Source organism: Zophobas morio, unplaced genomic scaffold (assembly GCF_036711695.1).
Source record: "Zophobas morio isolate AGI-343-1 ecotype UQ-CSIRO unplaced genomic scaffold, CSIRO_AGI_Zmor_V1 ptg000002l, whole genome shotgun sequence".
Taxonomy (NCBI): domain Eukaryota; kingdom Metazoa; phylum Arthropoda; class Insecta; order Coleoptera; family Tenebrionidae; genus Zophobas; species Zophobas morio.
The window spans coordinates 18,828,048-18,855,621 of record NW_026972107.1 but is presented as its reverse complement, the minus strand read 5'-3'; the positions used below and the strand labels follow the sequence as shown (position 1 = coordinate 18,855,621).

Genomic DNA, 27,574 nt, shown 5'->3' with positions numbered 1-27,574 from the left:
TTCATCAACAAAATATTTATAAAATCAAAACTTAGCAAAGATTTATAAAAACAAGATCTGGTGTGAAATAAGCTTGTACAAATTAAATATCATGTTAGGTCAGAACTGCAGAGCATGGAAATTTACGTTCACTTCAAATTATACAGCAAAGAAAATTACTGAAGCTAAAATTATGAGACAAAGACAAATTGCATGAGGTGAAAGATTGTAAAGTTAACAGATTTACCTGTGATTAATATTAATTCGTGTCCAGTCAAGTTATTGGTTAAAATTCAAAACGTGAAATTATTTAGCTGCATTGTGGGCCATTATTACACATACATTTCCCCAAACAAAACACATAAACAAACATGGCAGACAAGCGCAGTTGCAAAATGGCGTTGGACGAATTCGTCATTCCAAATAATAGGCGTCGAAAATATGCGATGCAAAAATACGATGAATCCTGTGGCGTTGTATAAACGATGTGCTAAATCCAAAGAATAAAGGCACGTCCCCCCATGACCCACAATGTTGTTATTTTGTTCAATAGATTCAGTTAAAACATGTGCTCGATTAAAAGAAACAAATGGACGCTTCAAAATGGCCGCTGCCTGAACAAAGAACGGTGAGAATAACAACTCGTTTGCCGCCATCCAAAATACAGATTTCACAAATATAGCTAAATAAAGCATGGCCCGAACTAGAAATCACTTCCTGTAAAGCCCTACTGCGATGGATTTTAAATGAAAGATAAAAAAACGAGATTAGTGGAAAAAAGCGCACGCGTCGCTGAGTCACGAGGTCAGAAGCACCGGCGGGGCTTGAAACTCGCCGCGAAACAGGTCCCAGTCGAAAACGTGTTCAAAACATACCTCTCCAAAGATGCGAAGATTTCGACACGGCTTACCGCCAAAAGGAACGCAAAAACCTCGTCGTAAGAACGATGAGAAATCAGGAACACCCAATGGCTCAACGGGGGCTGCTAGGTTTTCCAATGGAACAGATCAACACTGGAAACGCAAAAACAACAGCAAAAGGCACAGAATAACTCACAGATAAAAATACAACCTGTTGCTCGAAGCGCTCGAAGGAAGTCGACCGTTTGTTCGAAGCGATCAGAGGCATAGAAAACCCTACAACCCTAGTGAGGGTTTTCTATGATCAGAGGGAAGTGGTCGATTTTACACGAGACAAAACCACCCTAACATTTGCGCATGCCTCTCTTTCTTGGTGTGGTTGATTGCCAACCTTCTCTTCTTCTTCTTACCAACCGTTTCTTGTGCGCGCGAAATTCATTTGAAATTTAAAAATTCGAATTGGATCCTTACAAAGCTGATAATCAAAATTAGTCGCTACCCTTGTACCTATTTATCCTGGACCGTATTTGTTCTCAGGGATTTGTTCTCTTGTTCTCTAGTAAATGCATTCCTAATGCGTAATAGTTTTATTGCAGATTGCGGTCGAAAGTACTAAATACTCGTCGTAAAATAATTTATCTTTGGTCGTACAATACCATATTTTGATTTTGATCGTATTGATTTTTTTTTTTTTGTATGTGATGTGGGGTTTCGTCCACATTTTGCTCCACCAATCAAGTGAAAACATTGTAATATTTGTCCGCACTGAAATTTAAGTTGGCAACAATGAATCTTTTAAAGCAAGCTGCACATTCGATTGGTGGATTTCGTGGCTCCAAATTTAAAATGTGGGAAATTGTGCCCAGATACTCCGTCTACAGTTAACATTTAACATTCACAGTGTGACTCTTCTGACTTATACTTTTGAATTAATTAATTTTAACTACTTGTTTTTATTTATTACAGTGAATGTCATTAACAGACGGACATCTACATTTGACATCTTGCAACATTTTGAGGTTATGTGCTATGTTTCATTGATCTTGGTTTCATTGGCTATGTTTGCAACACGTGTGTAAAAATAAACAAATTTCTCTTATAAAAATTACTTGAAGGTGTTTAAACTTGTAGCACACATATTTCAATTCCCACACAAATGGCGCGCCAAGGTATGTATAACAAAAACTGTATAAAATTAACTATATCACATCACTTAACAGTTCGTAAGAAAATCAATGAACCCCAGCTGTCCACTAAGGAAAAATTAAAGTTAATCAAGAAAGAAAAGAAACAAAAACTTAAACAGAAACGAGCACGTTTGATTGTGCGTAATTTACCATTTGAAGCAACTGAGGAAACATTGAGGGAACACTTTGAAAAGTTTGGAGAGTTAGAAGATGTGAAAATCCTGAAGAAGGAAGACGGCAAGTTAGTAGGTTGCGGTTTTATTCAGTATAAGCTGGTTCAGAAAGCAGCCAAGGCCCGGCATCATTTACACGGCAAGCCATTCTTGGATCGTGAAATAAATGTTGATTTTGCTTTGGGCAAAGACAAGTTTAAAAATAAACAAAACGTTAAAATTAAACAAGAAGATGAGGTTAAAATTAAAGAGGAGCCAGTTGATCCTCCTGAGATCCAAGAAACTGTGGATGAAATAAAAAATGAAAGTGAAGGAAATGAAGACATTAAAGCTGATAAAACTGAAGAGAACACAGTAATATCTGATGAAGAAAATGAGTCTGAAGAAGGTGAGGATATTGAAGAGTCAGATCAAGAAGAAGTACAGGAAGAAGAAGAAGACATTGATGAACCACCAGTAAAGAAACCCAAATTTGAATCAAATGATGTGGTTGAAGGCAGAACTGTGTTTATAAAAAATGTACCCTTTTCAGCCACAAATGATGATTTAAAAGAATGTATGAAACAGTTTGGGCCCATTTATTATGCACTTATTTGCGTTGACAAGTTTACAGAGCATTCAAAGGGCACTGCCTTTGTTAAATTTTGTAATGTAGAAGATGCTGAAAAAGCATTAGCTGCTGGAACTGAGTTAACTTTGTTAGGGAACATCCTAGACTGTCAACGGGCATTGGCAAGGAATGAAGTAAGGGAAAAAAATTCAGCTAAAAAACAAGATAAGACTGTTATAAAAGATTCGCGCAATCTTTACTTAGTCAAAGAAGGAGGTAAGTAATTATCAAATAGGTATTAGAATTATGCTAACAAAAATTATTTTAGTGATTTTGGCGGGTAGTAAAGCAGCAGAAGGTGTGTCAGCTAGTGATATGGCAAAACGTTTACAGTTAGAACAATACAAAACTCAGATGTTGAGGAATTTGAACATGTTTGTGTCACAAGAACGCTTAGTAGTTCATAATTTACCAGCAAGTTGGGATGACAATAAATTAAGAGATTTAATTAAAAATAATAGTCCAAAAAATTCGTTTATCAAAGAGGCGCGAATAATGAGAGACATGAGAAACATGGATGCCTCTGGAGTTGGCAAATCAAAGGAATTTGGTTTTGTAACATTTGCAAGACATGAAGACGCAATTGCAGCATTGAGAAGTCTTAATAATAATCCAAAAATATTTTCTGCACACAGAAGGCCTATTGTTGCCTTTTCTATAGAAAACCGATCAATGCTTAAAGCTAAACAAAAACGCTTGGAAAAGTCGAGATTGAAGAATCCAAAATGTAAAGATTTCGATCCAAATGTAAAAAAGACAGATGAAGAAAAGAAACGGAAAAGGGAGAACACTGCAAACCTTGAAGAAGAAAGAAACTTTGTTGGTGTTGCTGCTAAACCGGGCGTGCAGAAAATGAGGAGTAGATATAATTTAAAAACGCAAGCGAAGCTACACCACGAAAATCTGAAAAAAGAAAAGAAAAAGAACAAATTTGCTAAGAAGACATTAAAAGAGAAAAAACAAGATTTCACCAAACAGCCAAAACAAAAAATGAATAATAAGAAAGAAGCTAACGACCAATTTGCCAAGTTAGTTTCAAGTTATAAGAAAAAACTTTTAACGGTTGTACCAGAGGTCAAGAAGACGAAATGGTACAATTAAATTTTGTGTTATTTTTTGTGTAAATAATGACTTCGTAGTAAATATATTTTTTTTTATTTAATTTTGTATATGTTCGATGCACGTCTAACTAAAACTGGGAATATGTGAATTCCTACCCCAACATGTCCCCTCGTACGCCGCTAATGACGTGACGTCAACGAGAATGTAGATTATAATTAGGTCGCTGCACTTATAAGTGGCGCTGCAGTCGGCGGCCACGTAAGATTGACAGTAATGACAACTAGAAATTGTGCTGAAAAGAAATTGTCCAATTTTGTTAAAACTATTAATCCAAGTACCGATATTCTTCGATGAAGCTAAAGTAAGTATTATAGAGAATAATTATTTATAGTTGACGGCATTTTTTACATTTTGTTTTGTCTAAAATTTGCGATTTTAAGCGAAATTTAGGTTCAAAGGTTGATTGGCTGTTTTAATTCAATTCGTGACAAGAAACATCCAGAAATTCTCAAAGAAACTTCCAGAAATTGGTGCGCCGTTTTAACCTACTTTTTTTAGCAAGGTATTAGTCGATCCAGTTGTGATACTTACCTTGACACTGTTCTGAATCTTGGAAATTTATTAATAATTAAAGGAACATTAGCGTTTTTTATTATTTGTAGAAATGATGATTACGCTTGAAGTAGCTTAAAATTTAAAAGTTTATTGATTTGTTCTAGATATTGAACACAACAAAAATGGCACAACAAAATTTGCCTAATGGAATGCCACCTCAGATGGTCAATTCAAGACCGCCCTTCAACACCAATATGGAAAAGCCCCCTCTTCAGTTCAATGGAATTCATTCTTCTCACTCGTCCCGTGATTCTTCGCCATCGACTCGGCCTGGACAGCAAGTGCCACCTTCACAGCTGCCTCCCATGCGTTCGACCATTCCGCCGTCACAACTGCCACCTTCCAGGTCTCCAACAAATTTAATAAATCAAAAAATGGGCCAGCTTAACGTTAGCAATTCAAATTCGAGATTTAACACCTCGACGCCAAATCAGACATTACAAAATCCAAGTGGACTAGTCAGTGCTTTTTCTCCAATAAATGTACCAAAAACTGATAACAGTGCGGGAAATCAAGTGTTTAGGCAACAGTTGCAACAACCGCCGCCGCCACAGCAACCACAAGGTAATCACAGCCCATATAACTCTCAAGGGCAAAATAGGACTCTGATAAACCATGGGGTGCCGCCTTACAACCACCAAATTCCCCAGAATCAAGTTTTGCCAAACAGCCAACAAACGCCTCACGTTAATTACAATCCGCCTTTTCAGCCTCAAACCTATCAGAGGCCGTTAGTTAACAATCACAACCAAGCACCGCCGCATTTTCAGACCATGTCTCAACCCAAACTGGTCCAAAACAATAACCCCGTTGCGCAAGGAGGGTTCAACTATAATGCGGCCCCCAACATGAATATGCCGCCACCTCCTCAAACCCAATTCAAGACCAACTTGCACTCTAACCGCTACCCTCAATCCCAACCCCAACAGCCGCAACCCAATATGAACCCTCCTCAGTTCTATCAGCAACCCCAACAACAACAGCACAGCGTGACTCAGCACGGCTTCAATAAAATGTGGGGCCAGGACCATGTAGATCTCTTGCAAACCCCAAATATTTTGCCCCGAGAAAAAGTCACGCCACCCAAGGTATACCTAGGTAACGAAGTCCTCGACTCGGCAAATTGCAGTCCTGAGGTGTTTCGTTGTACGATGACGAAAATCCCCGAATCGAACTCATTGTTGCAAAAGTCCCGTTTGCCGCTGGGCATTCTGATTCATCCATTCAAAGACCTGACTCATCTCCCGGTTATACAATGCAACGTGATCGTCAGATGTCGCGCCTGTCGCACTTACATTAACCCCTTCGTGTTTTTCGTTGATTCGAAACGCTGGAAATGCAATCTCTGCTATCGCGTCAACGAATTGCCAGAAGAGTTCCAGTTTGATCCAGTTAGCAAAACCTACGGGGATCCGTCGAGAAGACCCGAAATCAAGTCGAGCACAATCGAGTATATTGCTCCTGCTGAGTACATGCTGCGTCCGCCGCAACCTGCTGTCTATCTCTTTTTGTTTGACATTTCGCGTTTGGCAGTCGAAAGTGGGTACTTGCAGAGCGCTTGTGCCGTGCTTTTGGAAGAACTGAAGAGTTTGCCGGGAGATGCGCGCACGCAAGTGGGCATAGTCGCTTATGATTCTGCGTTGCACTTTTTCGCTTTGGGCGAAGGGTTGAGTCAACCTCATGAGATGACTGTGTTGGAAATAGACGATGTGTTTTTACCTTGTCCGGATAACCTTTTGGTAAATTTGAAGGATCGTGCGGACTTGCTTACGGACTTACTTACCCAACTTCCCACTAGATTTAACAATACTTATGATAATAGTTCGGCTCTTGGACCTGCGTTACAAGCGGCTCATAAAATGATGGCGGCTACAGGAGGGCGAGTGACCGTATTTCAAGCTTCTTTACCGAATGTTGGTCCCGGTGCGTTGACCGCTAGAGAGGACCCAAGTCAGAGAGCATCGACAGAAGTGACTCACTTAAACCCGGCCAACGATTTCTACAAACGACTAGCTTTGGAGTGCAGTGGTCAGCAAATCGCTGTGGACCTTTTCGTCGTCAATTCTCAGTATATGGACATGGCCACTATTAGTGGAATCAGTCGATTTAGTGGCGGGTGCATAAACCATTTCCCGCTGTTCAAAGCTTCCAGAGTTTTACAGAACGAAAGGTTCGAAAGATGTTTCCGGCGATATCTTACTAGGAAAATAGGATTTGAGGCTGTGATGAGGATTCGCTGCACTCGTGGCTTATCCATACATACCTTCCACGGCAATTTCTTTGTGAGGTCAACAGATTTATTGTCGCTACCTAACGTTAGCCCTGATGCTGGATTTGGCATGCAAGTGTCCATAGACGAAAGCTTATCAGATGTCCAGTCTGTTTGTTTCCAAGCTGCTTTATTGTACACCTCCAGCAAAGGCGAGAGGAGGATAAGAGTACACACGCTGTGCCTACCGATATGTGCTACCCTTACCGACGTGATCCATTCGGCCGATCAACAGTGCATTGTGGGATTGTTGGCAAAGATGGCGGTGGACCGTTCGATGCAATCTAGTCTTTCCGATGCCAGGGAAGCTTTCATTAATGTGGCCATAGACATTCTATCTAGTTACAAGTTATCCCTTAACATGGGCAACGGTTCTAGCTCGCTGAATGCCCCTCAGTGTTTGCAATTGCTGCCTTTGTACATATCGGCCTTACTGAAATCGACTGCGTTCCGGACGGGTACCAGCACTCGGTTGGATGACAGAGTTAAGGCCATGATCGACATGAAAACCAAACCTTTGAGCCAGTTGATTCAGATTATCTATCCGAATTTGTACCCCGTTCATAATTTGGAAGAGCAGCCGATTATTTTAAATTCGGAAGAAGAGCCAATCCCGCAACCGCCGCACATGCAGCTGACCGCCAGATGTCTGGATTCGAAGGGGGCGTTCCTCATGGACACCGGGGAGCATATGATTATGCTAGTGTGTCCAGGTGTTTCGACTGTTTTCTTGAACGAAGCTTTAGGCGTGAGAGATTACGTGTCGATCACAGACGAGATGTACGAGTTGCCCGTGTTAGATAACCTACATAACCAAAGACTGCATCAGTTTATAAATTATTTGAACGATGAGAAACCCTTCGTGGCAACGTTGCATGTTATTAGAGACAATAGTCCAATTAGGATAGAATTTTTCGAAAGATTAATCGAAGATAGGTTAGAGAATGCACTGAGTTATCACGAGTTTATGCAACACTTGAAAACGCAAATCAAGTGAAGGTAGAAGAGGGTGTTAAATATTTTTTATAATAAAATATAGGTAATGCAAAATTATTGCTCAATGGGACAGTGGATTTAAGCGTACTCTATAATCGCGTTCAAGGTTTATGCGGTGCGGTTTTAATGTTATTTTTAAGGTTGATTTTACTGTTTTGATATTTATATATTGTGATATGTACCTATCTCTTATCGATGCAGTTAGCAATATTTTTGCATTAATCCAATGCTTCTTTATATTATTTTTATGTCGTCAAAACTCACTGACTTTCGTGTTACATGATTGTTTATATCCATATTTACAGTTCTATTTTGATGTGTAATGTAAAAATTCATTAGTCCTTAGTTGCAAGTTATTTTACGCGTTTATCTTGTCCTATTGGTATCTATGAAATTGTCTGTTAATAAAAATATAAGTTATAAAAATAAATATGTATATAATGTAATAGCCGGTTTTATTTTAATTAATAATCCTTATCTTAAATGCAAATACCACAAGACAAACATAGTAAACAACTTGTTTTCCAAATTATATATCTGTGTGAGTAAATTATAGTTGTGAAGTCACTTAAATAGTTGAATGACAAGCTTCAAGCGTACAATCATATTTATTGAACAACCAAACATTACATGGCGATTTTTGTCAAGTGAATAGTTAAGTGATAATGAAATAGTAGCCTTGTACACACATTTCATCTTATCTTTGTGCTGATTAATTGTACCAGTTCTTCATTCTTCTGATCTTTCGCCAGATCGAGCGCACTTTTTTGCTCTACATTCTTAATATCCAGGTCAATCTCTAATGTTAACAGAAAGTCCACAATTTCTACAAATCCATTTACAACAGCTTCATGTAATGCACTATTTCCTTCATGATTGACAGCATTTAATGATGCTCCGTGTAAACATAACACCTTAACAACATCCAAATAACCTTTAGAAGCAGCTCCAATCAGTGGCGTGTTACCTGCAACAATATGATATCTTTCACTCAAAGGGTGATTTCCACTATCATCTCTAATAACACCAATATTAAGAATAGCTGGATCTACGATTGAACCGTGTTGTAGTAATTCTTCAACAATAGAAGCGTGGCCTCCAATGGCCGCTATATATATAGGTAACACAAATTCAGCGCTAGCACTATTTACATTCGCATTGTGTTTTAACAATTCTTTAACGCAGTCTAAGTTTCCTTCTTCGGTACATTCATGCAGTGCCGTCCATCCACCAGGTGCACGATAATTAACATCTGCGGCGTGTTGAATGAGGGTTTGAAGAATTGCTACGTTTCCCACAGCTGAGAACAGTGGCGTTTCACCCTCGTCGTTGACGGCATTAACCGAAGCACCTGCATTTATGAGATCTAAAGCGACAATTTCAGAATTTGAGTAAGCAGCGTTATGTAAGGAAGTCCAATCAAAATTATTCTTCGCGTGAACATCAGCGTCGTTACTTAAGAGCAATTTTACTAAGTCGTTGTTATTTGATCTAGCTGCGTTTAATAGAGGAGTTTCTTTGATCGAATCGACAGCATTCACATTAGCACCGTGATTGAGCAAAATCTGTGCTGTCTCCAAGTCACCAAGTCGACAGGAGAGGTGAAGAGGAGTTTCTTTGTGTTTGTTGGTGCAGTTCGGATTAGCTTTGTGAGTTAACAAAATGTTCACGATCTTGGTTTTTAACGCAGAAACCGCTTGTAACAAGGGCGGAGTTTCTAAATCAGTCTTGTCACTAACGTTAATATCACAGCTGTATTTAATGAGCTCGTGAATGCATTCAAGAGATTCTTGGTCGATTGCGTAATGCAAAACGAATCCCAAGTTCACATCCGATCCACTATCCATTAATAAATTAAACATTCGTACGTCATTTTTCGCCGCAGCTATAGATAAAGGAGTTCGTTGGTATTTATCTAAAGCATTCACGGATATTCCTTTTTTAATCAATAAATGAGACATGTCGTAAAAACCGTTGTAAACAGCGTGATGCAAAAGTGTCCAGCCAATCAGATCTACCACTTCCAGACAGCCAACGTCGCTTACACTTTCGATTTCTTCCAAATTGTTTGACCTGACTGAACTCAACAGGTTATTTTGTGGCCCTAAAACAAAACACACTTGACGATGTGCAAAAATAGAGAATGGATTACTTACAATCATTTATTTTTTTTGTGACGCAAGAATTTTCGGCGTTTTCAGTTTTAGCACCAAACTGTGCAAGAAGCTCACACACTTCCTTATGCCCGTTTGTTGCAGCCAAAGAAATCGGCGTTAGTCCATCAGTAATGGCTTCGCGTTCAATAAGATATGGAACGTTGTTATTAATATACGGCAGATCTATAACAGGAATATCAATAAATGATCCGTTTTCTAGCAATAGTTTGACAATCTCGAGGTGTCCATTGTATGCTGCTAAATGTAGCGGAATTATATTTTCAGCATTAACTGAATTCACATCTGCCTTCCATTGCAATAGTTCTTCTACGTACTCTAAATAACCTTCTGCAGCCGCAAAGTGTAAAGGCGTCCATCCACCTTTGGCAGGAATATTTGGGTTAGCGCCATTTTGCAAGAGGACTTTCGCACATTCAATGTATTCAATTTGCCTGTAAAACGAGACGTTGTAAAGCGGCGTCTCTTGGTATATATTCTGGGAGTTTACATTCACGCCGTGTTTAATTAATTCTAATAGCGATTCTGGATGTTCCGCGCTGTGTAAATACGTATAACCCTCTTCGTCTGGAATACTTGCTGAAGCTCCTTTTTTTAAAAGAAGTTTTACGAGGTCTGGCCGGTTTTCCTTTCGGATCAAACATATTGAAAGGGGAGTCAACCCGAATTTATCTTGGATGTCAGTATTGCATCCAACATCGATTAGAAAAGAAATTAAATCGATATTGCCACTATCGCAGGCCCAGTGGAGTGCCGTTTCTTTATCTTTATCAACAACGTGAACGTCAGCTCCATGTTCAGTTAAAACTTTTACGATTTCTAGGTCACCGTTACTCGCTGCGATCAACAAAGGGTAAGTATTTTCTTTTTCCAAATTAGTTAAAGCTCCGTTTTTGACTAAATAGTTGACAATATGAAAGTGACCTTTTTCAGAAGCGTAATGCAAAGGAAATCCTTGGTTAACGTCGGCTCCCTTACTCACTAGAAACTCCACCAGTTCTAGATTTCCCTTGGAAGCAGCCACTGATAAAGGGGTTCTGTTGCAGTCGTCGAGGATGTTTACATTTGAATCTTGGGCCAGTAATTCTTTAATGGAATTTAGGTCCTCTCGTTCTGTCATGCAATGCAAAGGGGACCAGCCAATTTCTTTCATAATTTCTATGAAAGCATTTTTTTCTAAAAAGTATGTGTGTTAATTAATATGCAAGCGATAAGCAGTATTACCTACCCTCGATACACTCGCCCATTGTGAATTTTAACAATTTATATTCACCTAATATTTCAAAAAATTGCACAACCTTTTTTTTATAATATTTTTAATATTTATTTTTTCGTTCTAAAGATGTGAGGCTGTTTTGTTTTTGTTTCAATAAAATAATATTAATTTAATACCGGGAATTTATTTTATGTGAAACCGCATTCGTGTCTTCGCGCTAACCCACATGACGACAGACTGTTCGGACGTCGAAAGTACAAACTCGTGTGAGTCACCAATTCACAATCCCGATAATGATTATTCTCAAGGTGAATCTAGTTCCCTACTGAATTAAAATAGAATGCACATCTCCCTGATTATTTTATAATAGCGCTTATTCCGAATTACAAGTGACACATTTTTCAAAAACTAACTAACCAACAAGGTCACAATTAAATCATTTGAATTCTCTCTAGCAAGGTCCAGCGCTGTCTGGCCTTTTTTGTTCTTAGCGACAACGTCAGCATCTTGTGATAATAAAAACTCAACTATATTTTCAAATCCACCTAAAACGGCCTCATGCAAAGCGGTATTTCCTTCGACGTTAGCAACATCTAAATCTGCTCCATAAGAATGCAATAACCTGACGACCTCCAAGTGACCTTTCGATGCAGCTCCAATTACAGGTGTGTTACCCGGCACTATGTGGTGACTCTTGTTCATAGGAAACATAATATGCTCGATCCTTATCACACCAATATCAAGAATGAGCGGATCTACAAACGCTCCATGTTTTAGCAACTCTTCAACAATGGCACAGCGTCCGTTAATGCTTGCCAAATATATAGGAAGAACGTTTTCCGCACTTCCTAAATTAACGTTGATATTTTTGTCTAGGAGTAGCTTAACGCATTCCAAGCTCCCATAGAAGGCACTTTCGTGTAAGATAGACCAGCCTCCGAATGCATTAAAGCGCACATCCGCGTTATAATCGAGAAGAATTTTCATCACTTTTGGATTTGAAGCCGCTAGGTATAGAGGAGATTCGACGTTGTCGTTGTAGTAGTTGACATCCGCACCTGCTTTTAGTAATTCTAGTGTACTTTTGTCTTTAGATGACGCTCGATGTAACGGAGTCCAAAGTGAATTGTCTTTCCAGTGAATGTCGCCTCCATTTTCTATCAGGATTTTGAGAAGTTCGTGACTGGAATTTGGGGCAGCACATATGAGTGGTATATCTTGGCAGTTATCTACCGCATTTATGGCAGCTCCGTGTTCCAGTAGCAACCGAACTGACTCGATATCATCAAACTGACAAGCATTATGAAGTGCGGTTTGTTCGTGTTTGCTTACATCGTTTACGTCCGCTTTATGTTCTAATAATATTTTAACAATCTTTGATTTATGTTGTGATGGGGCTTCAACTAACACGGACGATTCAAATAATGACTTATTTTTAATGTTTATGTCGCAGTTGTACTTAATAAGTTGTAAAAGTGATTCTACTGCGTTTTGATCCATGCCGTAGTGTAAAGCAAGCCCTAAATTTACGTCAGCGCCGTTATCTACAAGTAATTTTATAGTTTGAACGTCATTTAGTGCGGCAGCGAGTGATAAAGGAGTGCGTTCATAATTATCTAAGACATTAACAGGTGCGCCCTTCTTAACAAGCTCTGAAGAAATATCGTAACAACCGCTCCAAACGTAATGGTGAAGAGGGGTCCAACCTATCAGATTTGTAACAGCAGTTAACCTGGGATCATTCGGGTTTAACTTTTTTATTGTTTCAAGATCCTGGAACCCTAAAAACCAAAACGTGTTATTGTTAAAGCAAAGGAAAGTGACGTAGTAGTTACAATCAGGGGTGTTCTCGAAATTGTTTGTTTGAGACACAGAATACTTTTGTAAAAGTTGGACAATGTGGTCATGTTCAGACAACTCAGCCATCGTGCGTGGGGTACTTCCTTTACTTATGTTATACCTCCGCGAGCAACAGTTAACGTCTACTAAATCTATAACAGGAACGTCAATAAGAGAACCGTGTTCTAACAATTTTTCCACAATTTCAGAGTGACCATTTTGAATTGCTAGATGTAAAGGAATGACATTCTGGGCATTAGCTGCATTAACACAAGCCTTTCGTTTCAAGAGTTCTTTAACTAATTCCAGGTCGTTGTTGTCCACTGCAAGATGAAGGACACTACCACCTCCACTTGCGCGAATGTTTGGGTCAGCGTTATTTTCTAAAAGAACTTTTGCACACTCTGTGCGCTCCATTTCAGCAGCACAAAACAAAGGAGTTTCGTCTCTAATATCTCTAACATTAATATCAGCGCCATATTTAATCAATTCAAGTGTGGATACAGGATGACCTGAACTGTGCAAGACTCCAGTGTTTTGAACCTCTGGCATATTTACAGAGGCTCCTTTTGCTAATAAAAGTTTCACTAATTCAGGATTATTTTCTCTATGTATCAAACAAATGGAAAGAGGAGTTGTATCATATTTATCTTGTGCGTCAATATTACATCCAGAGTCGATGAGTAATGCGATAAGATCGAGATTTTCGCTAAGGCAGGCATGGTGAAGTGCTGTACTATTTGTTTCATCTGTTACCCCAGTGTCAGCTCCATTTTCAATTAAAACTTTTGCTACCTCAAAACGACCGTTAGTGGCGGCTATGATTAGCGGGTAATTATTGTCCTTTGCTAAGTTTACGTCCGCTCCATTTTTAATTAAGTATCGAACTATTTCTAAGTGCCCTTTTTCGGTTGCGTAGTGAAGGGGAAACCCATTATTGATTTCAGTACCTGCATCCAACAACCATTTTGTAAGTTCAATATTCCCTTTTGCAGCGGCTAGTGACAGAGGGGTGCGGCTAAATCGGTCACAATCATTAACATTATAACCCATGTCTACAACCACTTGTGCCCAGTGTAAGTTTTGCTTTTCAACTGCACAGTGTAAATTGTTCCACCCTACAGAGCGCGCCATTTGGTCAATATATTGTGAATCTTGAAATGAACAAAACACACTTATTATAAGTTTAATTCGTGTTTTTTTTTAATTACCTTTCATGTTGTATCATTAACCACAAAATACACCGCTACACCGAGTGATTAACACTGTGCTCTAACCTCCCTTTGTTCCAAAAACATGGAGAATGAATCATCAGCTCTTATCCATTTATCCCCACCACCTACTGTTCCACTGACCTATCACCATGATAGAGTGTTTAGATTTTTTACATATTTAGGAACGCAGCGATTGTGAGTTATTCTGATAATAGCAATACCCCGTTATCTTTAAATATTTTACTTAGTAAAAGTATAGACACATATATTATATAAACACAAAATCGGGTCTTTACGAAAGGTTTATTGTGTAACAATATCGAACATTAATTTCTTAAAACCATTAAGAAATAAATAAATAACATTACCTTCAGAAATAAATATGTCAAAATTGAACTTAACTGGTGTTATTTTATTATAAATAAATGCTAAAAATCAAATGATTGATCACGCCGATCCGTTCAAACAATAATTCTGAAGCCTTTTCCTGATTTCGTCGGGTAACTGTGTGCGCGATACTTCAACTTCAGCCCTTGAAGTGACTTCTCTCAATTTAACAACCCCCTTTTGAATTTCCGATTCTCCCAAAATAACAGCTAAAGGAATACTATACTCTTCACAGTGTTGCAACTGCGCAAGCAGTTTGGGGTTCTTCTTGTACGAGTGTTCAACCTGAGAGAAACGTCTAGTAACATTTCCAAAATTTTAACTAATTCACTCACCTTGAATCCTTCATCCCACAACTGTCGACAAAGTTTCATTCTCTCTTCCACGAGATTCTTCTGGGCTGTGGCCACATACACTTGAATATCCGTCGTCCGAATTTTTGTGTTGGTGGCTGCATATTTCGCTTCAAGGACAGCAAAAATGCGCTCGACACCAATTGAGACACCAACGCAAGGAACCTGTTTGTGCTTTGAATCAAACATGCCAACGAGATTATCGTATCGGCCACCTCCTGCTATGGATCCGACTGAAGATTCGGGGTCGCCGCTAGCATCACCTGTTGGAAATAAATGAAAATTGTGTGATTCGGTATATTTAACTATTCACCTCCAACTAAAACCGCTTCGTAAATTATTCCTGTGTAGTAGTCCAACCCTCTTGCTAAACTTAAATCAAAGGAAACCTTGTCGGAGGTTCCGTAGATGTCGCAGTAGTGTAAAATGAGCTTCATTGCTTCCAAACCTTCAACAGCTGATTTACTTTTGGTTAATCGTTCATCTTTGAGTAGTTTTTCGACGAGTTCTTCTTTTCCGTTTAATTGAACGTATTCCCCAATCTGGTCAGCGACACTTTCAGACAAACCTTTTTCTTCCACCATCTCTCTCTTTACTTCCTCCCAAGGTGACTGTCAATTGATTAATTCAGTTAATTAAGAGAGCATTTTAAATGAAAGTGCTGAATTTGAAACTTTCTATACAAACCTTATCTAATTTGTCTACGGCTGAACATATTGACCTAAATTTATCTTTTGGTACACCACAAGCTTCGAATAAACCGTCCAAGAGCAATCTGTGGTTTAATTTGATCACGAACTGATCCATCCCCAAGATTTCTAAAATTTCGTACACGATTTTAACGCATTCGGCGTCGGGTATCATCGCATCGTAAGCTCCCGCTATATCGAAGTCCTAGAATAAAAATTGTCAATTTCGTGGAAGAAATATGGGTTGAAGAACGTACACATTGGTAAAACTCACGGTAACGCCCTCTAGCTATCGAAGGGTTGTCCCTTCGGTAAACTTTAGCGATGTGGTAACGTTTTATATTGGTAATTTTATTCATTGCTAGATACCTAGCGAAAGGAACAGTTAAGTCATAGCGCAACGAAAGGATTTCGCCACCTTGATCTTTCAAATCGTAAATTAGTTTCGAATCCTCTCCATATTTTCCAGTTAATACTTCCTGATAAAGCAAAAGTAAAATCAGTACAACTGAAATTACAAAACGCCAAGAGTGTTCCGGTGTTAGTCACCGAACTAATGAATCGAATTGTGAAAGTGTCGTATTTTTGGCTATTTACATAATAAAAATTGTACAAGCGCAATAATGTAATGCAATTTACATAAATAAAATGACATAACATGTAAGAGGAACTAAAAATGTCTTGAACTGAAATTACGAGACATGACACACCTCCACAATCAAGGTCATCTGGTTAAGTTATTTGATATTGTCCTATTATACTTACTTTCAACTCAAAAATTGGAGTGTCTATTGTTTCAGCTCCGTGTTTCTTGAATACTGATATAATTTTGTTGAGAACGGAGCTTCGGACGGCCATCTGCTCCGGAGAAAAATCTCTCGTTCCCTTTGGTGTTTTGAGGGTGAACTTTTGAGAACCTGCTTGCGGGCTTTCATCCTCGTTAAGTTTGGCTTTAAGCTCTAATAACTTAGCAACTTCCTCCGCGATCTAAAAATTGTGTACTTACTTATAGCGACGGATTGCATGAGTGTTAAATGCTGAACTAGTTAAATTAATGATTATGTTCGTGTTTTAGAACAAAATTTATTGCTCTGTTTCTTGATTACATAAATGAGAAAATCGACTGTTCGGTTCAATTGCAGCAATTTTTATCTGAAAGATTTCGCAAGCAAGGTCAGGGGGGGAACATTAACTCAGTGCAACGTAAAGTTCCACTTTTTCAACAAAATGTGTTACTGTTCAGCATTTAATGGCAAAAATGTTCGTGATTATCATCGCGGGTCGAGGTCAACTGCATGCAAATTTTTCTATGGAAAAAAGAAATTAAAAATGCGAGTTGGGAAAGTTTCAACATTGGACTATCTAGTGTCTCCAAGCCGATATAAAGTAAAATAAAAATCACTGACCTGTGGTTTTCCACTTAATGTTGCGGAAGACGTGCTTAAAAATTGGGTAAACCCCACAGGCCGTGACAAGCGCCAAATAGTGCGCAACATGGTTGGAGCCAAATTTTCAGCACTTCAAAGAGAAAACTAAGCAATTACCTGCACATCCAGATAAAGAGCGATTAAATTTTTCAATTGACTATAATGGGGGGTGGGAAATTTTCGTTTTTCGTCACCGGAAAAACTCTTTATGTGATTGTACCATCGCCCGAGGTGATTGAATTTTTTTAAATTGACTTTACTGCCTGAAATTGCTTTAAATAATTCTTCGTCTCCTGTTGTAGATGCGTATCCACAAACATAACTGCGACTTGAGAAAAACTCATTTAAGAATTGGCAGTGTTTTTCAGTTACGTTTGCTTGGAAAGGTGAAAATCCGTTCTGACCCTGAAGGAATTCAAACCTTTCAGAATGCGAGGCCTATTGGTAATCGTATCGTGTATTATAATAGGATGTGGAACAAGATCCGGAATAACCTCAATCTCATCGAAACGATTTGAACAAGATTTTCAATTACATAGGAAGAGTTTTAGTTCCCGACACTTATTCCCGCATTTAATGAAGATGATGCAATGTGGGGCTTACCTTTTCTTTACTTTCTTTGGCCGCTTTGTACTTTCTCACAATTTCACCCTGTGCTTTGATTTGTTGTTCCAAGATTTGTTTGTTTGACATTGCACAAAATTCGTAATAATTTACACAAAATAATTTACTTCGGATACGTTACATTAAATCAAGATCAACTTGACAAAACTAGATAACATGTGCTTTGCTACGTCGCGTCACAAATAGTCTGATGAAATAGGACAATTTGACGTTTTTCCGTCGAATACACGAAGCACAAATGTCGAATCGTGTATAGTCGGTAGGTGATTCTTCATTGATTGGTTCTCCGGTCGTATGTAGGGCGCGGTAAAATTTGAATACAGTCATTGAAATCATTTTCATTCATCGAGAATTTAAATACACTTTTGTTTCACGTAATTAATAAGTCTTTATAATAAGTGTTAGCAACGTTGATTGGTCAATAATATAATAATTTAAAAAATTAGCAGCCTGTACCCTACTCAACATGTGACAGCGTGTGTAGGCCGAAGTGTGTTTCATTTAAATTTCAAATGGTGTTTAATGTAGTTGTTAACATGTTTGAATTCCGATTTACCGTTCTAAGAATCATATAAGTTGTGCATGTCTGATGGCATATGAGCTACAGCTGTTTTTCATTGTATACTCAAGAAATCAACACATACGGTTAATAATATTTGTAGTATTTTAATGGCACGGAAGTACAATAAAAACACATTTTTTCAGACTTTTATTATTCTAAATAAATAAACAATGTAGATCTTAATAAAATGGCTGGTTATTCTACATATCTGTGTTTATTACGGTAAATTACACACAACGTACTAAAATATCAAATGTAAGAAGATCTGTGTTAAAATAATTATAATTAGTAAGTTAAGCAACCAACATATTAATCATGGTAAAACGTTGAACATTTAGAGAAAACGGCAGTGTTGAGTACGATCCAAGCCCATCTACACAGTAGTAGTTTAAAGATTATCGATTTAATTTGGACATTTGAGCGTAAGTACCTACTACACATCACGACCTTACTTGAATCTTATTAATTTTTTCTCCACAATTTAAAATAGAAATAAATACATATGATTTAAAATATATACATTTATATGAGTATATTCTCCAACTAGCTCTATCTATAACATTACTTATAAATATGTAATATTAATGTTATATATTATCTCTTACGGTGATATAACACAGATTTCACAAGACAGTAATGTAGCACATGTAAAATTTTGATGAGATTAATGACTGACTTCATTGAACTTAAAGCTAGGATTTTAATAATTACAATGGAATCACATTTTCAACGATTATTATTTGCGTGTTCATAATCTAATTCGAGACCTTGTAAATTTTGCTTACGATTTTTTGCTCTAATTCAAAGTTGTACCGAAAAGTTGGTCATTTACTTAAAAACTAATTACTAAAAATACCGACCTTCCAAAGACAAACTTTACCCAAATTTTGTACGCAATACTTTAAAGTTTGCTGTAAATCTGAGTAAAATTCACTTTAGAAGTCCAACAGGAATAAAAAATAATGAGAACGAAATGTCGTAGGTATGCTTCAAGTCTTTTAGTTGAACGTTCAGTTATTCGGTGGTCCACAAAAATTACAAGCAGTACATCTTATAATAACTATAGAACTATTATGTGGCGGTACAAAAGTGATAAGGAAATAATATTCTGCCTGTGAAAATATAAATGTTGTTTACAGTATTATGGTAACAAATTCTCCCTTCAAACAATTCACATAAATATTCCACCAACATGGTTTGATTTTTTTTTTGTTATATACACACACATATACCAACATCTAACTAGACTACAAATTCAATATTATTAGTAGCGCTCATTTGAAATGTATATAAAAATGTTGGAATTACGTTTTTAAATTTTATAACAGTAATCACGACGCAAAAATATGACAACAGGAGATATTTTCACTTCAGGATTACCAATCAACTATTCTATGTTTACACTAAAACAGTAATCTGTAACATTGATGTATATATTGTTTTGGATGGGTCTGTTCTTTAAGTAGCAAAATGACTACAAATTCATCTAAGTACTTTGGTTTCATTACAAATATGTGCGTGTAACAAGGGTTGGCCCTTGATGAAATGAAATGATAAATTCTTTTTCCGCCGCATAGTATTATATAATGAATGGAATAGTACTGAATGTGAAATATTATGGAAGGTGAACAAAATAGATCTCAAAACTTATGTAATTAATACAACTATAACAGTGAAAAATAAATAAATATATAAAACAAATGCAAAAACAAAATTTGCTAACACAATAAACTATCAAATAAATAAAACAAAAATTTTGCTTACTTTAGATGAGCAAAACCATCAGACTTATACATTGTAAATTTTTAAGGGAGTGTGTTCGTTAGCTGACCCTTAAAAACATAAATGCTACTTCCTTAAGTACGAATTATTCAAGTCTCGCTTTATAACTAGTTTTCCAGATTTCTGCCAGTGTAACAGCTGAATGAAATCTGTGGAAAATGCAGAGCGGCAGAGTGAAGCGCTGGACTATAGCCCAGGCCAAAAACCCATAAAACTTCAACTGCACCGGATTAGCCTTCACTTTTTGCATCTCAAACGTGTAAATAATCCACATGGTAACGTTACAGATGAGCAAAAACGTGACAACCTGTCGTCCAGGTTTAGAGCGGTCGTGTTCCGGAAGGTGAACACGGCGACGCGAAACGTCGGCAATAAAAAGCAACTGTAGAATCACCTTTAACATAAAACAGTCGTTATTATGAGCTACGGCATTCGTTTTTATTCCAATACCTGCAGAACCGAAAGAATTCCGGTAATCATCACTAACAAATTGGATTCGTTGGTGAAAGCGTTCAAATGTCCTGCAATGACACTGAACACCGCATAGATGAACAAGCCGAAAGCTGAGACGCGCAGAAGGATATCATTGAGATCACTTTGTTCTTCTGTTTTAAACTTGAGTGACTGTACCCTGTAATTTAGGCGTGTTGACGTCAGGTGCATTCTTGTTTTGTGAGAAATGAGTGATGAGCGGCAAACAAAAACAAAGCATGGAATGAAGAAGCAAAATCATTAGTTGCGCCATTTTCCCATTGAATATTCCTGACCTAATTAGTGACTCACCTTATAAATCCAATAATAATCGCTATTATGCTGAGCACCATAAGAACACAATGAGACACGTCTGCAAGATAGATGGCGAGAAGTTTAAAGTTCGGATGATGGATGAGCACGAAGAACAATATCAAGCATATGAGCGACCCGACTAGGAGAAGCAAGCCGAAGAACAAGCCTTTGGAGGCTCCGACGCAGTCGACTCTGCCTTGTTGGGCTTGAGCTAGAGCGACGGCCCGTCTAGAAAGCATCACCTCTAAACGATGCTCTAAATCTTCCTGGGTCACGTATCTGTAATGCCGTACGCTAAGTGTTTAATTGTTTGAGTAGTGACGAGTACCTTGGATTCCGTCCAATGTGCTTCCACATGACATAAATAACCGCCGCTCCGATGAGTGAGTATTCAATGATGAAAGGGTATAGATAAGGGGCAGATTCTTGAACTATTGTTCCCATTATATTTACTCGGTCACAGCTCAAAGCGCTCGCGACGGAGCCATTAGTGGTATTTAAAGCTCTGAATGCTTGAGGTATTATGTCATCAATGAATTCTGAACCGTTGATGGCATTCACTGGCTCTTCTGCCACTAAAAATCGAACAAATAAATTTAAACAATCAAACTCTGACGCAAACCCACCATTAACCACACTGTTAGTATCAAAGTTATAAGGACTTCTATAATCAAAGAAATTGCGATGAGTTGTGGATGCAGTACTAGTAGTCGTTGCTAGGGTAGTTGTTATAGCTTTCCAAAGTCTGCTAGCGACTGTGGTAGTAGTAGTGGTGGTAGCAGTAGTAGTAGATGGTGTTGTAGGGATGGTACTAGGAGTGGTGTGAAATAACCGCCACAAAGTTGTTGGTACGATTCTTGTGGGAGTTGTGAACACACCTTCAGAGTTAGTAGAATGTTAGAAGCGTGAAAATATTAGTTTATAGGAAGGATTCATGCAAAAGACACTGAGTGACTTACGTCTAGAGCTGGTGGTAGTTGGCAGCGTGGTAGCTAAACTACGTAACGTAGTCGCAGCAGTGCTAGTTGTTGTTTTAAGTATACTTCTTAACGTCGAAGTGACTAGAGGTGCTGTCGTGACAGTAGCTGCTGTTGTAGTGATAACATCTGGCACTGCAACGTTGCTGCCTAACACCGTATTCGCATTACGCAAGTTGTGCATACGTACACTGTCTGCAATATGTACAAAAGCAATGACTTAGCGATAGATTTAACGTGGAAGACATTTTACCATAGAAAATTAGTATTTCTTGAAAATTTTAAACAAAAAGTAAGGCAACGAGTGTTTATTTACAAGCAAGCAGTTTGTGTAACTGTTACAAATACGAAAAACTTACCTGAAAACTCGATGGTTTGGTTAAATTCGTCTTTGTGGTAGATGGTAATCTCCTTAAGATATTCGAGTACAAGAGTCCTAATCCAGACACAAATGTTTGTGGCAACAACATGCATCAAGCCGAAACGTGCTATGACTTTAAATCGATGAATATTTAACTGCAATTATTAAAAAGTATGTTAGAAACGTATTTCTTTATTTTTTGTGGGAATAAAAAGTTTTCAATAGAAATAGTCACGGAGTTAATGAAAAGTAAGGGTTGAGTTGGCGTTGAGAAAAAATTAGCCACATTTTTAAATATTTTTGTTTGAACTTTAACTTCAAAGATCTAATAAATTTTTTGTCACGTTTATTTTATTTCCAGCTATTATACCGGATGACTATTAGCGTTTGAGATTTTATTGTCAGGTTGGCAACATATTTAATATTTTGTCATGGCACACGTGATGTCACATTCAAATTTTGAGCACCAATTCAGTAGCTCCATCTTCTCATTGCTTTTTAGGCTCGTGTCAGAATGGACAACTGTGAACTGAGATGCTACCAATAATTCAGAATCGTCAACCTAAAAATTTGCTTCAGTAATTAATAGTCACCCGATATTAATTTGGCGTGACAATTTATTTAGTTCTGTGGTGATTAATTTAAGGTTTAAATAAAAAAATTCAAATATCTTTTAAAAAGTGCACTCATAATATTACAAAATGCTGATGTTTGTAAAACAAAAACGGATGAGTACAAATATAAAGACAATAAGGTGATGTCTATTTTCTACTTGACACTCAACACAGTTTTTACCATATTTTGAAATCTTGGTTTGTAAGTAGCACGTTGTTTCGTAAATAATATAATATACTACATTAAAGGATACAAAAGGCTCATTTGTATTACATAACAAGTACAACAAAAATTTATAAAATCTTTGTAAGAAAAGTGCTAAGCGCTATGCCTGGATGACAGCGGAAGATAAATTAATAGAGTTAATATGCATATTTGTTTTTACATTATTTTAACTGAAAAATTAAAGTTTCACAGACGTCTTGGTGTCAAAACTTTCAAAATATAATCATTATCTGCAAATATGTATTTGCTAGTTTCTGACAGAATATTTATATAAGTATATATTGTTACGAAATACACCCTTACGCCGCCCCGGTACGACGCCTATGGCCGTCGATAACTCTCTGGTCTTACGCCGGTGATGATTCATCCTCAATACGACTGAGCGACGGAGCGCTAAAGAAACGCCTGGAAACGGAAGTCGCTAATGGGGATATCGGGGAAGTCTAGTTAAATACGAGTTATTACGAAATAAATTGTTGAGTTTTAACCTACGCCGATTATTCACTGTATAACGTGGGGGTGTACAGATGAACATTTCTTTGAATAATTAAACAATATTTCACCGGAACTATTTCAACAGCAAATGTTAAAATAAATATTCATTTTTTGTAAAATTTATTACTCCTATTAATTATACTGAAAACTAATTTTGACACGTCTATATTGTTACGAAATAAACCCATACGCCGCCCCGGTACGACGCCTATGAGTTCTAGTATGTACGGCGCTGATGACTCATTGTCGGTGACGCCGGCCGGAGAAAAGCCTGGAAGCGGATGTTGCGATGATGTTGATGTTTGGAATGTTTGGTTTCCAAAGCAACACCTAAGTTGAGGATGTCGTGTAATAATTTTAAATTGCGATTTAACACTCTTGTCATGAGCACAAATTTCATCGCTTTATTGCAAAATTTTCAAACTAGAAGTTATAATAATTAATGTAAATTTAATTTAATAAATAAATTTTATCCAATTGTAGAAAAATCAAACTTATATTTGTTGATAATTGTACCATTAACTACTTACTGTTCTAATACCTAATACTTAATTTCGACTTTATTATCATGATCCGGTGTCAAATTATTTTTAAATAATGAATGAAGAGTAGGTATTACTTAAAGGGGCTATTTTTCCTATTTTTTTTTATTTTTAACGTTTTTAATAAATTATACATTTTTTTTAAATACATACATTTGCATTTAAAAAGTACCGGGTGATTTTATTAATGGCTGTGACTTTTATGTCAGGTTGGCACCATATAAAATTTTAAATGGCATACTTGATTCCCTAAATAAAATTTAGGTCACCAAGTTATCTTCTCATCATATTTGTAAGGCGCGTTAGGGGCGCTTCAAAGTTAGCAACTGTGAACTGACATGTTGACATTGCTGCCAATAATTATTCAGAATTACCAACACAAAAATTTGGTTCAGTCATCAATAGTCACCTGGTATTTATCTTCCCAAATCTGGGAAGGGCATCTGTAGATTAACTATGTACATTCATTAGTGTTAACAGTAATAGTAAAAATTTTACTCCAAAATCTCATTTTAACGTCAAACTAAATAAGTTGTCTATTTTTATTTCTAAAGCAAGAAGTTGGAGTATTGGTCATTGGTGCAATAATATTCAACTTTTAAATAGTTCGTAAAAAGAACTTTTGATTTTTCTTATAGAACCTACCCACTACAAAACCCACGTCGTTTTAGTGGAAACAAAATTAAATAGCAAAATGTGTCTACTTGTGTTGTACAATACATAAGTTGTTATTAAGTTTAAAAGTTTCACCACAACTAAGAGGCACTTCTAAGCCATTGGCCATAAAAGCTCTTAGACGTATCGTCGAAGAAACTAAAGTTGAGTGGTCTAGCAGCAACAACGCAATAACCCGACAAACCGCTAAACTCTCCTTTCCGCGACATTAATAAGAAATGAATGTTATGTTCTGGATGGTTGGTGACCAATCCACAGACTCTATTCTGTTTTTTTGTAACACACTGTAAATTCTAAGCTTATCCACAATAAAATAAATTAATATGTATTCTGTGGTGATGATCTACTGTGGGTAAATCGTACAAGTCTTGCTTATCCATACTAAAAATGGCATACAAATGCAAGAAAAAGCAAGCGGTACGATTTAACAAATCAGTACGTTAAACTGTACTGAATATAAACCTTTTAAAAATTCCGCCGATAGTCACCACAGGAATTTTTCGTTGTCATCCAGTCTGTCTTTAAATATCGCTAATTCCATGACATGTAACACAAGTAACTACGAAAATGCGAAAACTTACCCGTGAGTTCATAAAAATAAAGTACATCTGCATAAAAGTGAAGATCATCTGAAGGACAGGATTGACCCCACGCAGAATCATGTAACAAGGAGAAGTGAATGGCACTTCGAAAAACGTCCCAAACTCCAGCCCGTTATAGATCATCGTACCCAGCCCGAATGCTGGAAGCAAATCATTAAGACCATATCCTGCAAACCGTTACCCATCCACTCACCAATAGCACCGATTCGCAGAAAGAAACTGCCGTGACTCTGATCGTTTTGAGTCGTCTTCCGTTTTTTCTTGCATTTGCTGACCGTCCCAGCCTCCACGTCGGTATTGTTCGCCGCCGCAGCAGGAGCGGGAGCTGGAAGGGCGGCAGGTTGTGGTGTTGTGGGTGGTGGGACAGGTACAGCAGGAGCTGTTTGTTCCTGCGAGACAACAGGGGCGTCAGATTGTGCACTGATTTCAGCCACAGGCACCGGCACTGCAGCCAAACCTGCGTCAACCACCCCTTCGGAGTTGCGCCGGTATGTGCTCTACCCCCACAAAACCAAATAAAATAATGAATAAAAGAAAGAAGTGTTGAGGTGCAACATGTTTGTGCGTGTAAGTTTCGATGGGAATTTTATTTTGTTTTATGGTTGATTCGGCGGAAAAAGGATGTGATTTAGACAGTCAACTGATGATGATGGAGAGAGAAAAGCGCATTTATTTGAGAGTCTCGGGGGAAATAAAGAGGAAAATTTACATATTTCATTTTCACTATTGTGAATTGCGGTGAATAATGGAATATTTTGTCTGCTAATTTTTTATAATTTTAGCAACGGCAACCTAATTATCATTTTATAAGGTTTCTGAGGATTATTATATAGTGATTTTGCAACATAGGTATAGACACAGATGAAATAATAATTAAGATTTCTAGATTTGCAGTATCGCAGTGTAGGTATTAGAAAACTGGAATAACATTTTTACTAAAATGCAACTAACCCTGGTAGAATTAGTGGCTTTAGCATGTTTATTTTCACATATTGTTAATTTTGGTACATCGATACTGATTGAAAGAGCCACGACAAATTAAACAACAGCTACAATTTAAAAGATTCTTGAAAGAAGTTTCAAAATGTTTGCATTTATTGTCGCTGTTTTGTAAATTGATGAGAAAATAAAATTCTTTTCACACAAAACGCCTTAAGCTTAATTTTTCGAATAGGGTTTATAAATTGATTAAAAAAAAGGACGATGTGTGTTCTAAAATTTAAATTTAATAATAATTGTACAATTGTTGAATTAAATATAATAATTCTTTAGTACTATTTCGTCTTGAGCATAACTGTAATATATGGAATATATATGGTGTCCGTTTTATATCTGATCATAATTCGTACTGGTCAGTATAGATAAATATTCATAAAATGTTTAAAATATGAAAAAATGTCGTTGAAACATATTCATTTTGATAGTGCTGATGTTATGTTTTATTTATCAGTTCATAAATAGTTTTTTGGATTTACCGAATGTTCTTTCTGGAATAAAAAATAATGCCCTTCTACGATCTAAGTTATGATATATGTTTTTTGTACAAAGTACGAAGCATAGTTATTCTGATTGTTCATCTTTGAATAGATACGTTATTTCTGTCTTTTTAAATGAGAGTATAGATGAATACCAATTTGTTAATTTTTTATTTTAAATGCTTTGCGTTAATACACCATCATTATTATTGTTACCTACTATAATTACGTTCTTAAAAAACAACTCTCCAATTGACACATTTCCTGTGTTTAAAAATAGGAAAAATATATATTTAATACTTATTTGTATATCAAAACCATAAAGAAGAACTTTTTCGGCCGATCTGATGAGAACGAAAAAGTTTTCTTTGGCCGAAAATAATTGATTATTATAAAAAAAAGTAAAATAAAAAATAAATTGGTTGAGATTCGCTGCGATGGTCGACGCGTTATTCTCACTTTCGCGTGAACTGAGCTGATTACTACACCAATTGTGTTATGAGCTGATGATACTAAATTGGCTGAATTGATTATCACAACATAACTAAGAACTATCCCGATTAAACCAGCTTTTATACACAAAATACCACACTGAAATGAGTTTATCCATTTGATGGCTATGGTGTCGCAGGCAGACAAAGGCTTCAAAGTTTATAACACCCCTTTTTTCGACTGGATTTAAAAAATGATTATGGGAGCACCGAAGGAATTGATGACACTTTATTATGTCATCGAAAATGATTCAAAGTCTAAACTATGTTACCTAATATTATAATTATTATAAACCTTCGTGTTTCGTATGT

The 27,574-nt window shown here is 37.1% G+C and overlaps 6 protein-coding genes across 19 annotated transcripts in view; 2 read left to right on the top strand and 4 right to left on the bottom strand.

Moving 5' to 3' along the window:
* The first annotated feature begins 1,854 nt into the window (after window positions 1-1,854).
* Window positions 1,855-3,971, top strand: LOC135129826 (RNA-binding protein 28-like). Its single transcript, XM_064057093.1, has 3 exons — window positions 1,855-2,008; window positions 2,060-3,025; window positions 3,078-3,971. The coding sequence occupies exons 1-3, from the start codon at window positions 1,996-1,998 to the stop codon at window positions 3,908-3,910; spliced, it is 1,812 nt and encodes a 603-aa protein (XP_063913163.1). The 5' UTR covers window positions 1,855-1,995; the 3' UTR covers window positions 3,911-3,971.
* A 152-nt stretch (window positions 3,972-4,123) lies between these two features.
* On the top strand, window positions 4,124-8,197 carry LOC135129775 (protein transport protein Sec24A). Its single transcript, XM_064057028.1, has 2 exons — window positions 4,124-4,232; window positions 4,591-8,197. The coding sequence occupies exon 2, from the start codon at window positions 4,609-4,611 to the stop codon at window positions 7,750-7,752; it is 3,144 nt and encodes a 1,047-aa protein (XP_063913098.1). The 5' UTR covers window positions 4,124-4,232; window positions 4,591-4,608; the 3' UTR covers window positions 7,753-8,197.
* Window positions 8,198-8,340: 143 nt separating this feature from the next.
* Window positions 8,341-11,400, bottom strand: LOC135129785 (serine/threonine-protein phosphatase 6 regulatory ankyrin repeat subunit B-like). Its single transcript, XM_064057037.1, has 3 exons — window positions 11,154-11,400; window positions 9,908-11,101; window positions 8,341-9,855 (listed from the first exon to the last, which is right to left on the bottom strand). The coding sequence occupies exons 1-3, from the start codon at window positions 11,170-11,172 to the stop codon at window positions 8,444-8,446; spliced, it is 2,625 nt and encodes an 874-aa protein (XP_063913107.1). The 5' UTR covers window positions 11,173-11,400; the 3' UTR covers window positions 8,341-8,443.
* A 97-nt stretch (window positions 11,401-11,497) lies between these two features.
* LOC135129796 (ankyrin-3-like) lies at window positions 11,498-14,357 on the bottom strand. The gene is made up of 3 exons (XM_064057047.1): window positions 14,192-14,357; window positions 12,977-14,134; window positions 11,498-12,922 (listed from the first exon to the last, which is right to left on the bottom strand). Exons 1-3 carry the CDS (start codon window positions 14,196-14,198, stop codon window positions 11,550-11,552), a joined length of 2,538 nt encoding a protein of 845 aa, XP_063913117.1. The 5' UTR covers window positions 14,199-14,357; the 3' UTR covers window positions 11,498-11,549.
* Window positions 14,358-14,478: 121 nt separating this feature from the next.
* On the bottom strand, window positions 14,479-17,878 carry LOC135129807 (histidine--tRNA ligase). Of its 4 annotated transcripts, none has more exons than XM_064057058.1 (8): window positions 17,654-17,878; window positions 17,168-17,455; window positions 16,389-16,610; window positions 15,881-16,102; window positions 15,622-15,828; window positions 15,248-15,545; window positions 14,917-15,197; window positions 14,479-14,866 (listed from the first exon to the last, which is right to left on the bottom strand). In XM_064057058.1, the coding sequence occupies exons 1-8, from the start codon at window positions 17,741-17,743 to the stop codon at window positions 14,642-14,644; spliced, it is 1,833 nt and encodes a 610-aa protein (XP_063913128.1). In that variant the 5' UTR covers window positions 17,744-17,878; the 3' UTR covers window positions 14,479-14,641. The 4 variants fall into 4 exon arrangements, with proteins under 4 accessions (XP_063913128.1, XP_063913145.1, XP_063913152.1 ...); XM_064057075.1 differs by lacking the exon at window positions 17,168-17,455 and adding an exon at window positions 17,030-17,141 and having other exon boundaries at window positions 17,654-17,742; XM_064057082.1 differs by lacking the exon at window positions 17,168-17,455 and adding an exon at window positions 17,030-17,167 and having other exon boundaries at window positions 17,654-17,727.
* A 442-nt stretch (window positions 17,879-18,320) lies between these two features.
* LOC135129708 (proton channel OtopLc-like) overlaps window positions 18,321-27,574 on the bottom strand; it is a 58,439-nt gene continuing 49,185 nt past the window's right edge. For 5 of the 11 annotated variants that reach the window (XM_064056976.1, XM_064056957.1, XM_064056969.1 and 2 more), the window contains 9 exons: window positions 25,490-25,793; window positions 25,276-25,436; window positions 22,141-22,297; window positions 21,764-21,976; window positions 21,431-21,682; window positions 21,133-21,379; window positions 20,802-21,083; window positions 20,469-20,682; window positions 18,321-20,412 (listed from right to left, as the gene is read on the bottom strand). In XM_064056976.1, coding sequence (XP_063913046.1) covers window positions 20,104-20,412; window positions 20,469-20,682; window positions 20,802-21,083; window positions 21,133-21,379; window positions 21,431-21,682; window positions 21,764-21,976; window positions 22,141-22,297; window positions 25,276-25,436; window positions 25,490-25,793 — 2,139 coding nt within the window. In that variant the 3' untranslated portion in view covers window positions 18,321-20,103. The remainder of the gene's footprint in view (window positions 20,413-20,468; window positions 20,683-20,801; window positions 21,084-21,132; window positions 21,380-21,430; window positions 21,683-21,763; window positions 21,977-22,140; window positions 22,298-25,275; window positions 25,437-25,489; window positions 25,794-27,574) is intronic. The other 6 variants (XM_064056989.1, XM_064056993.1, XM_064056964.1 and 3 more) reach the window with 4 other exon arrangements.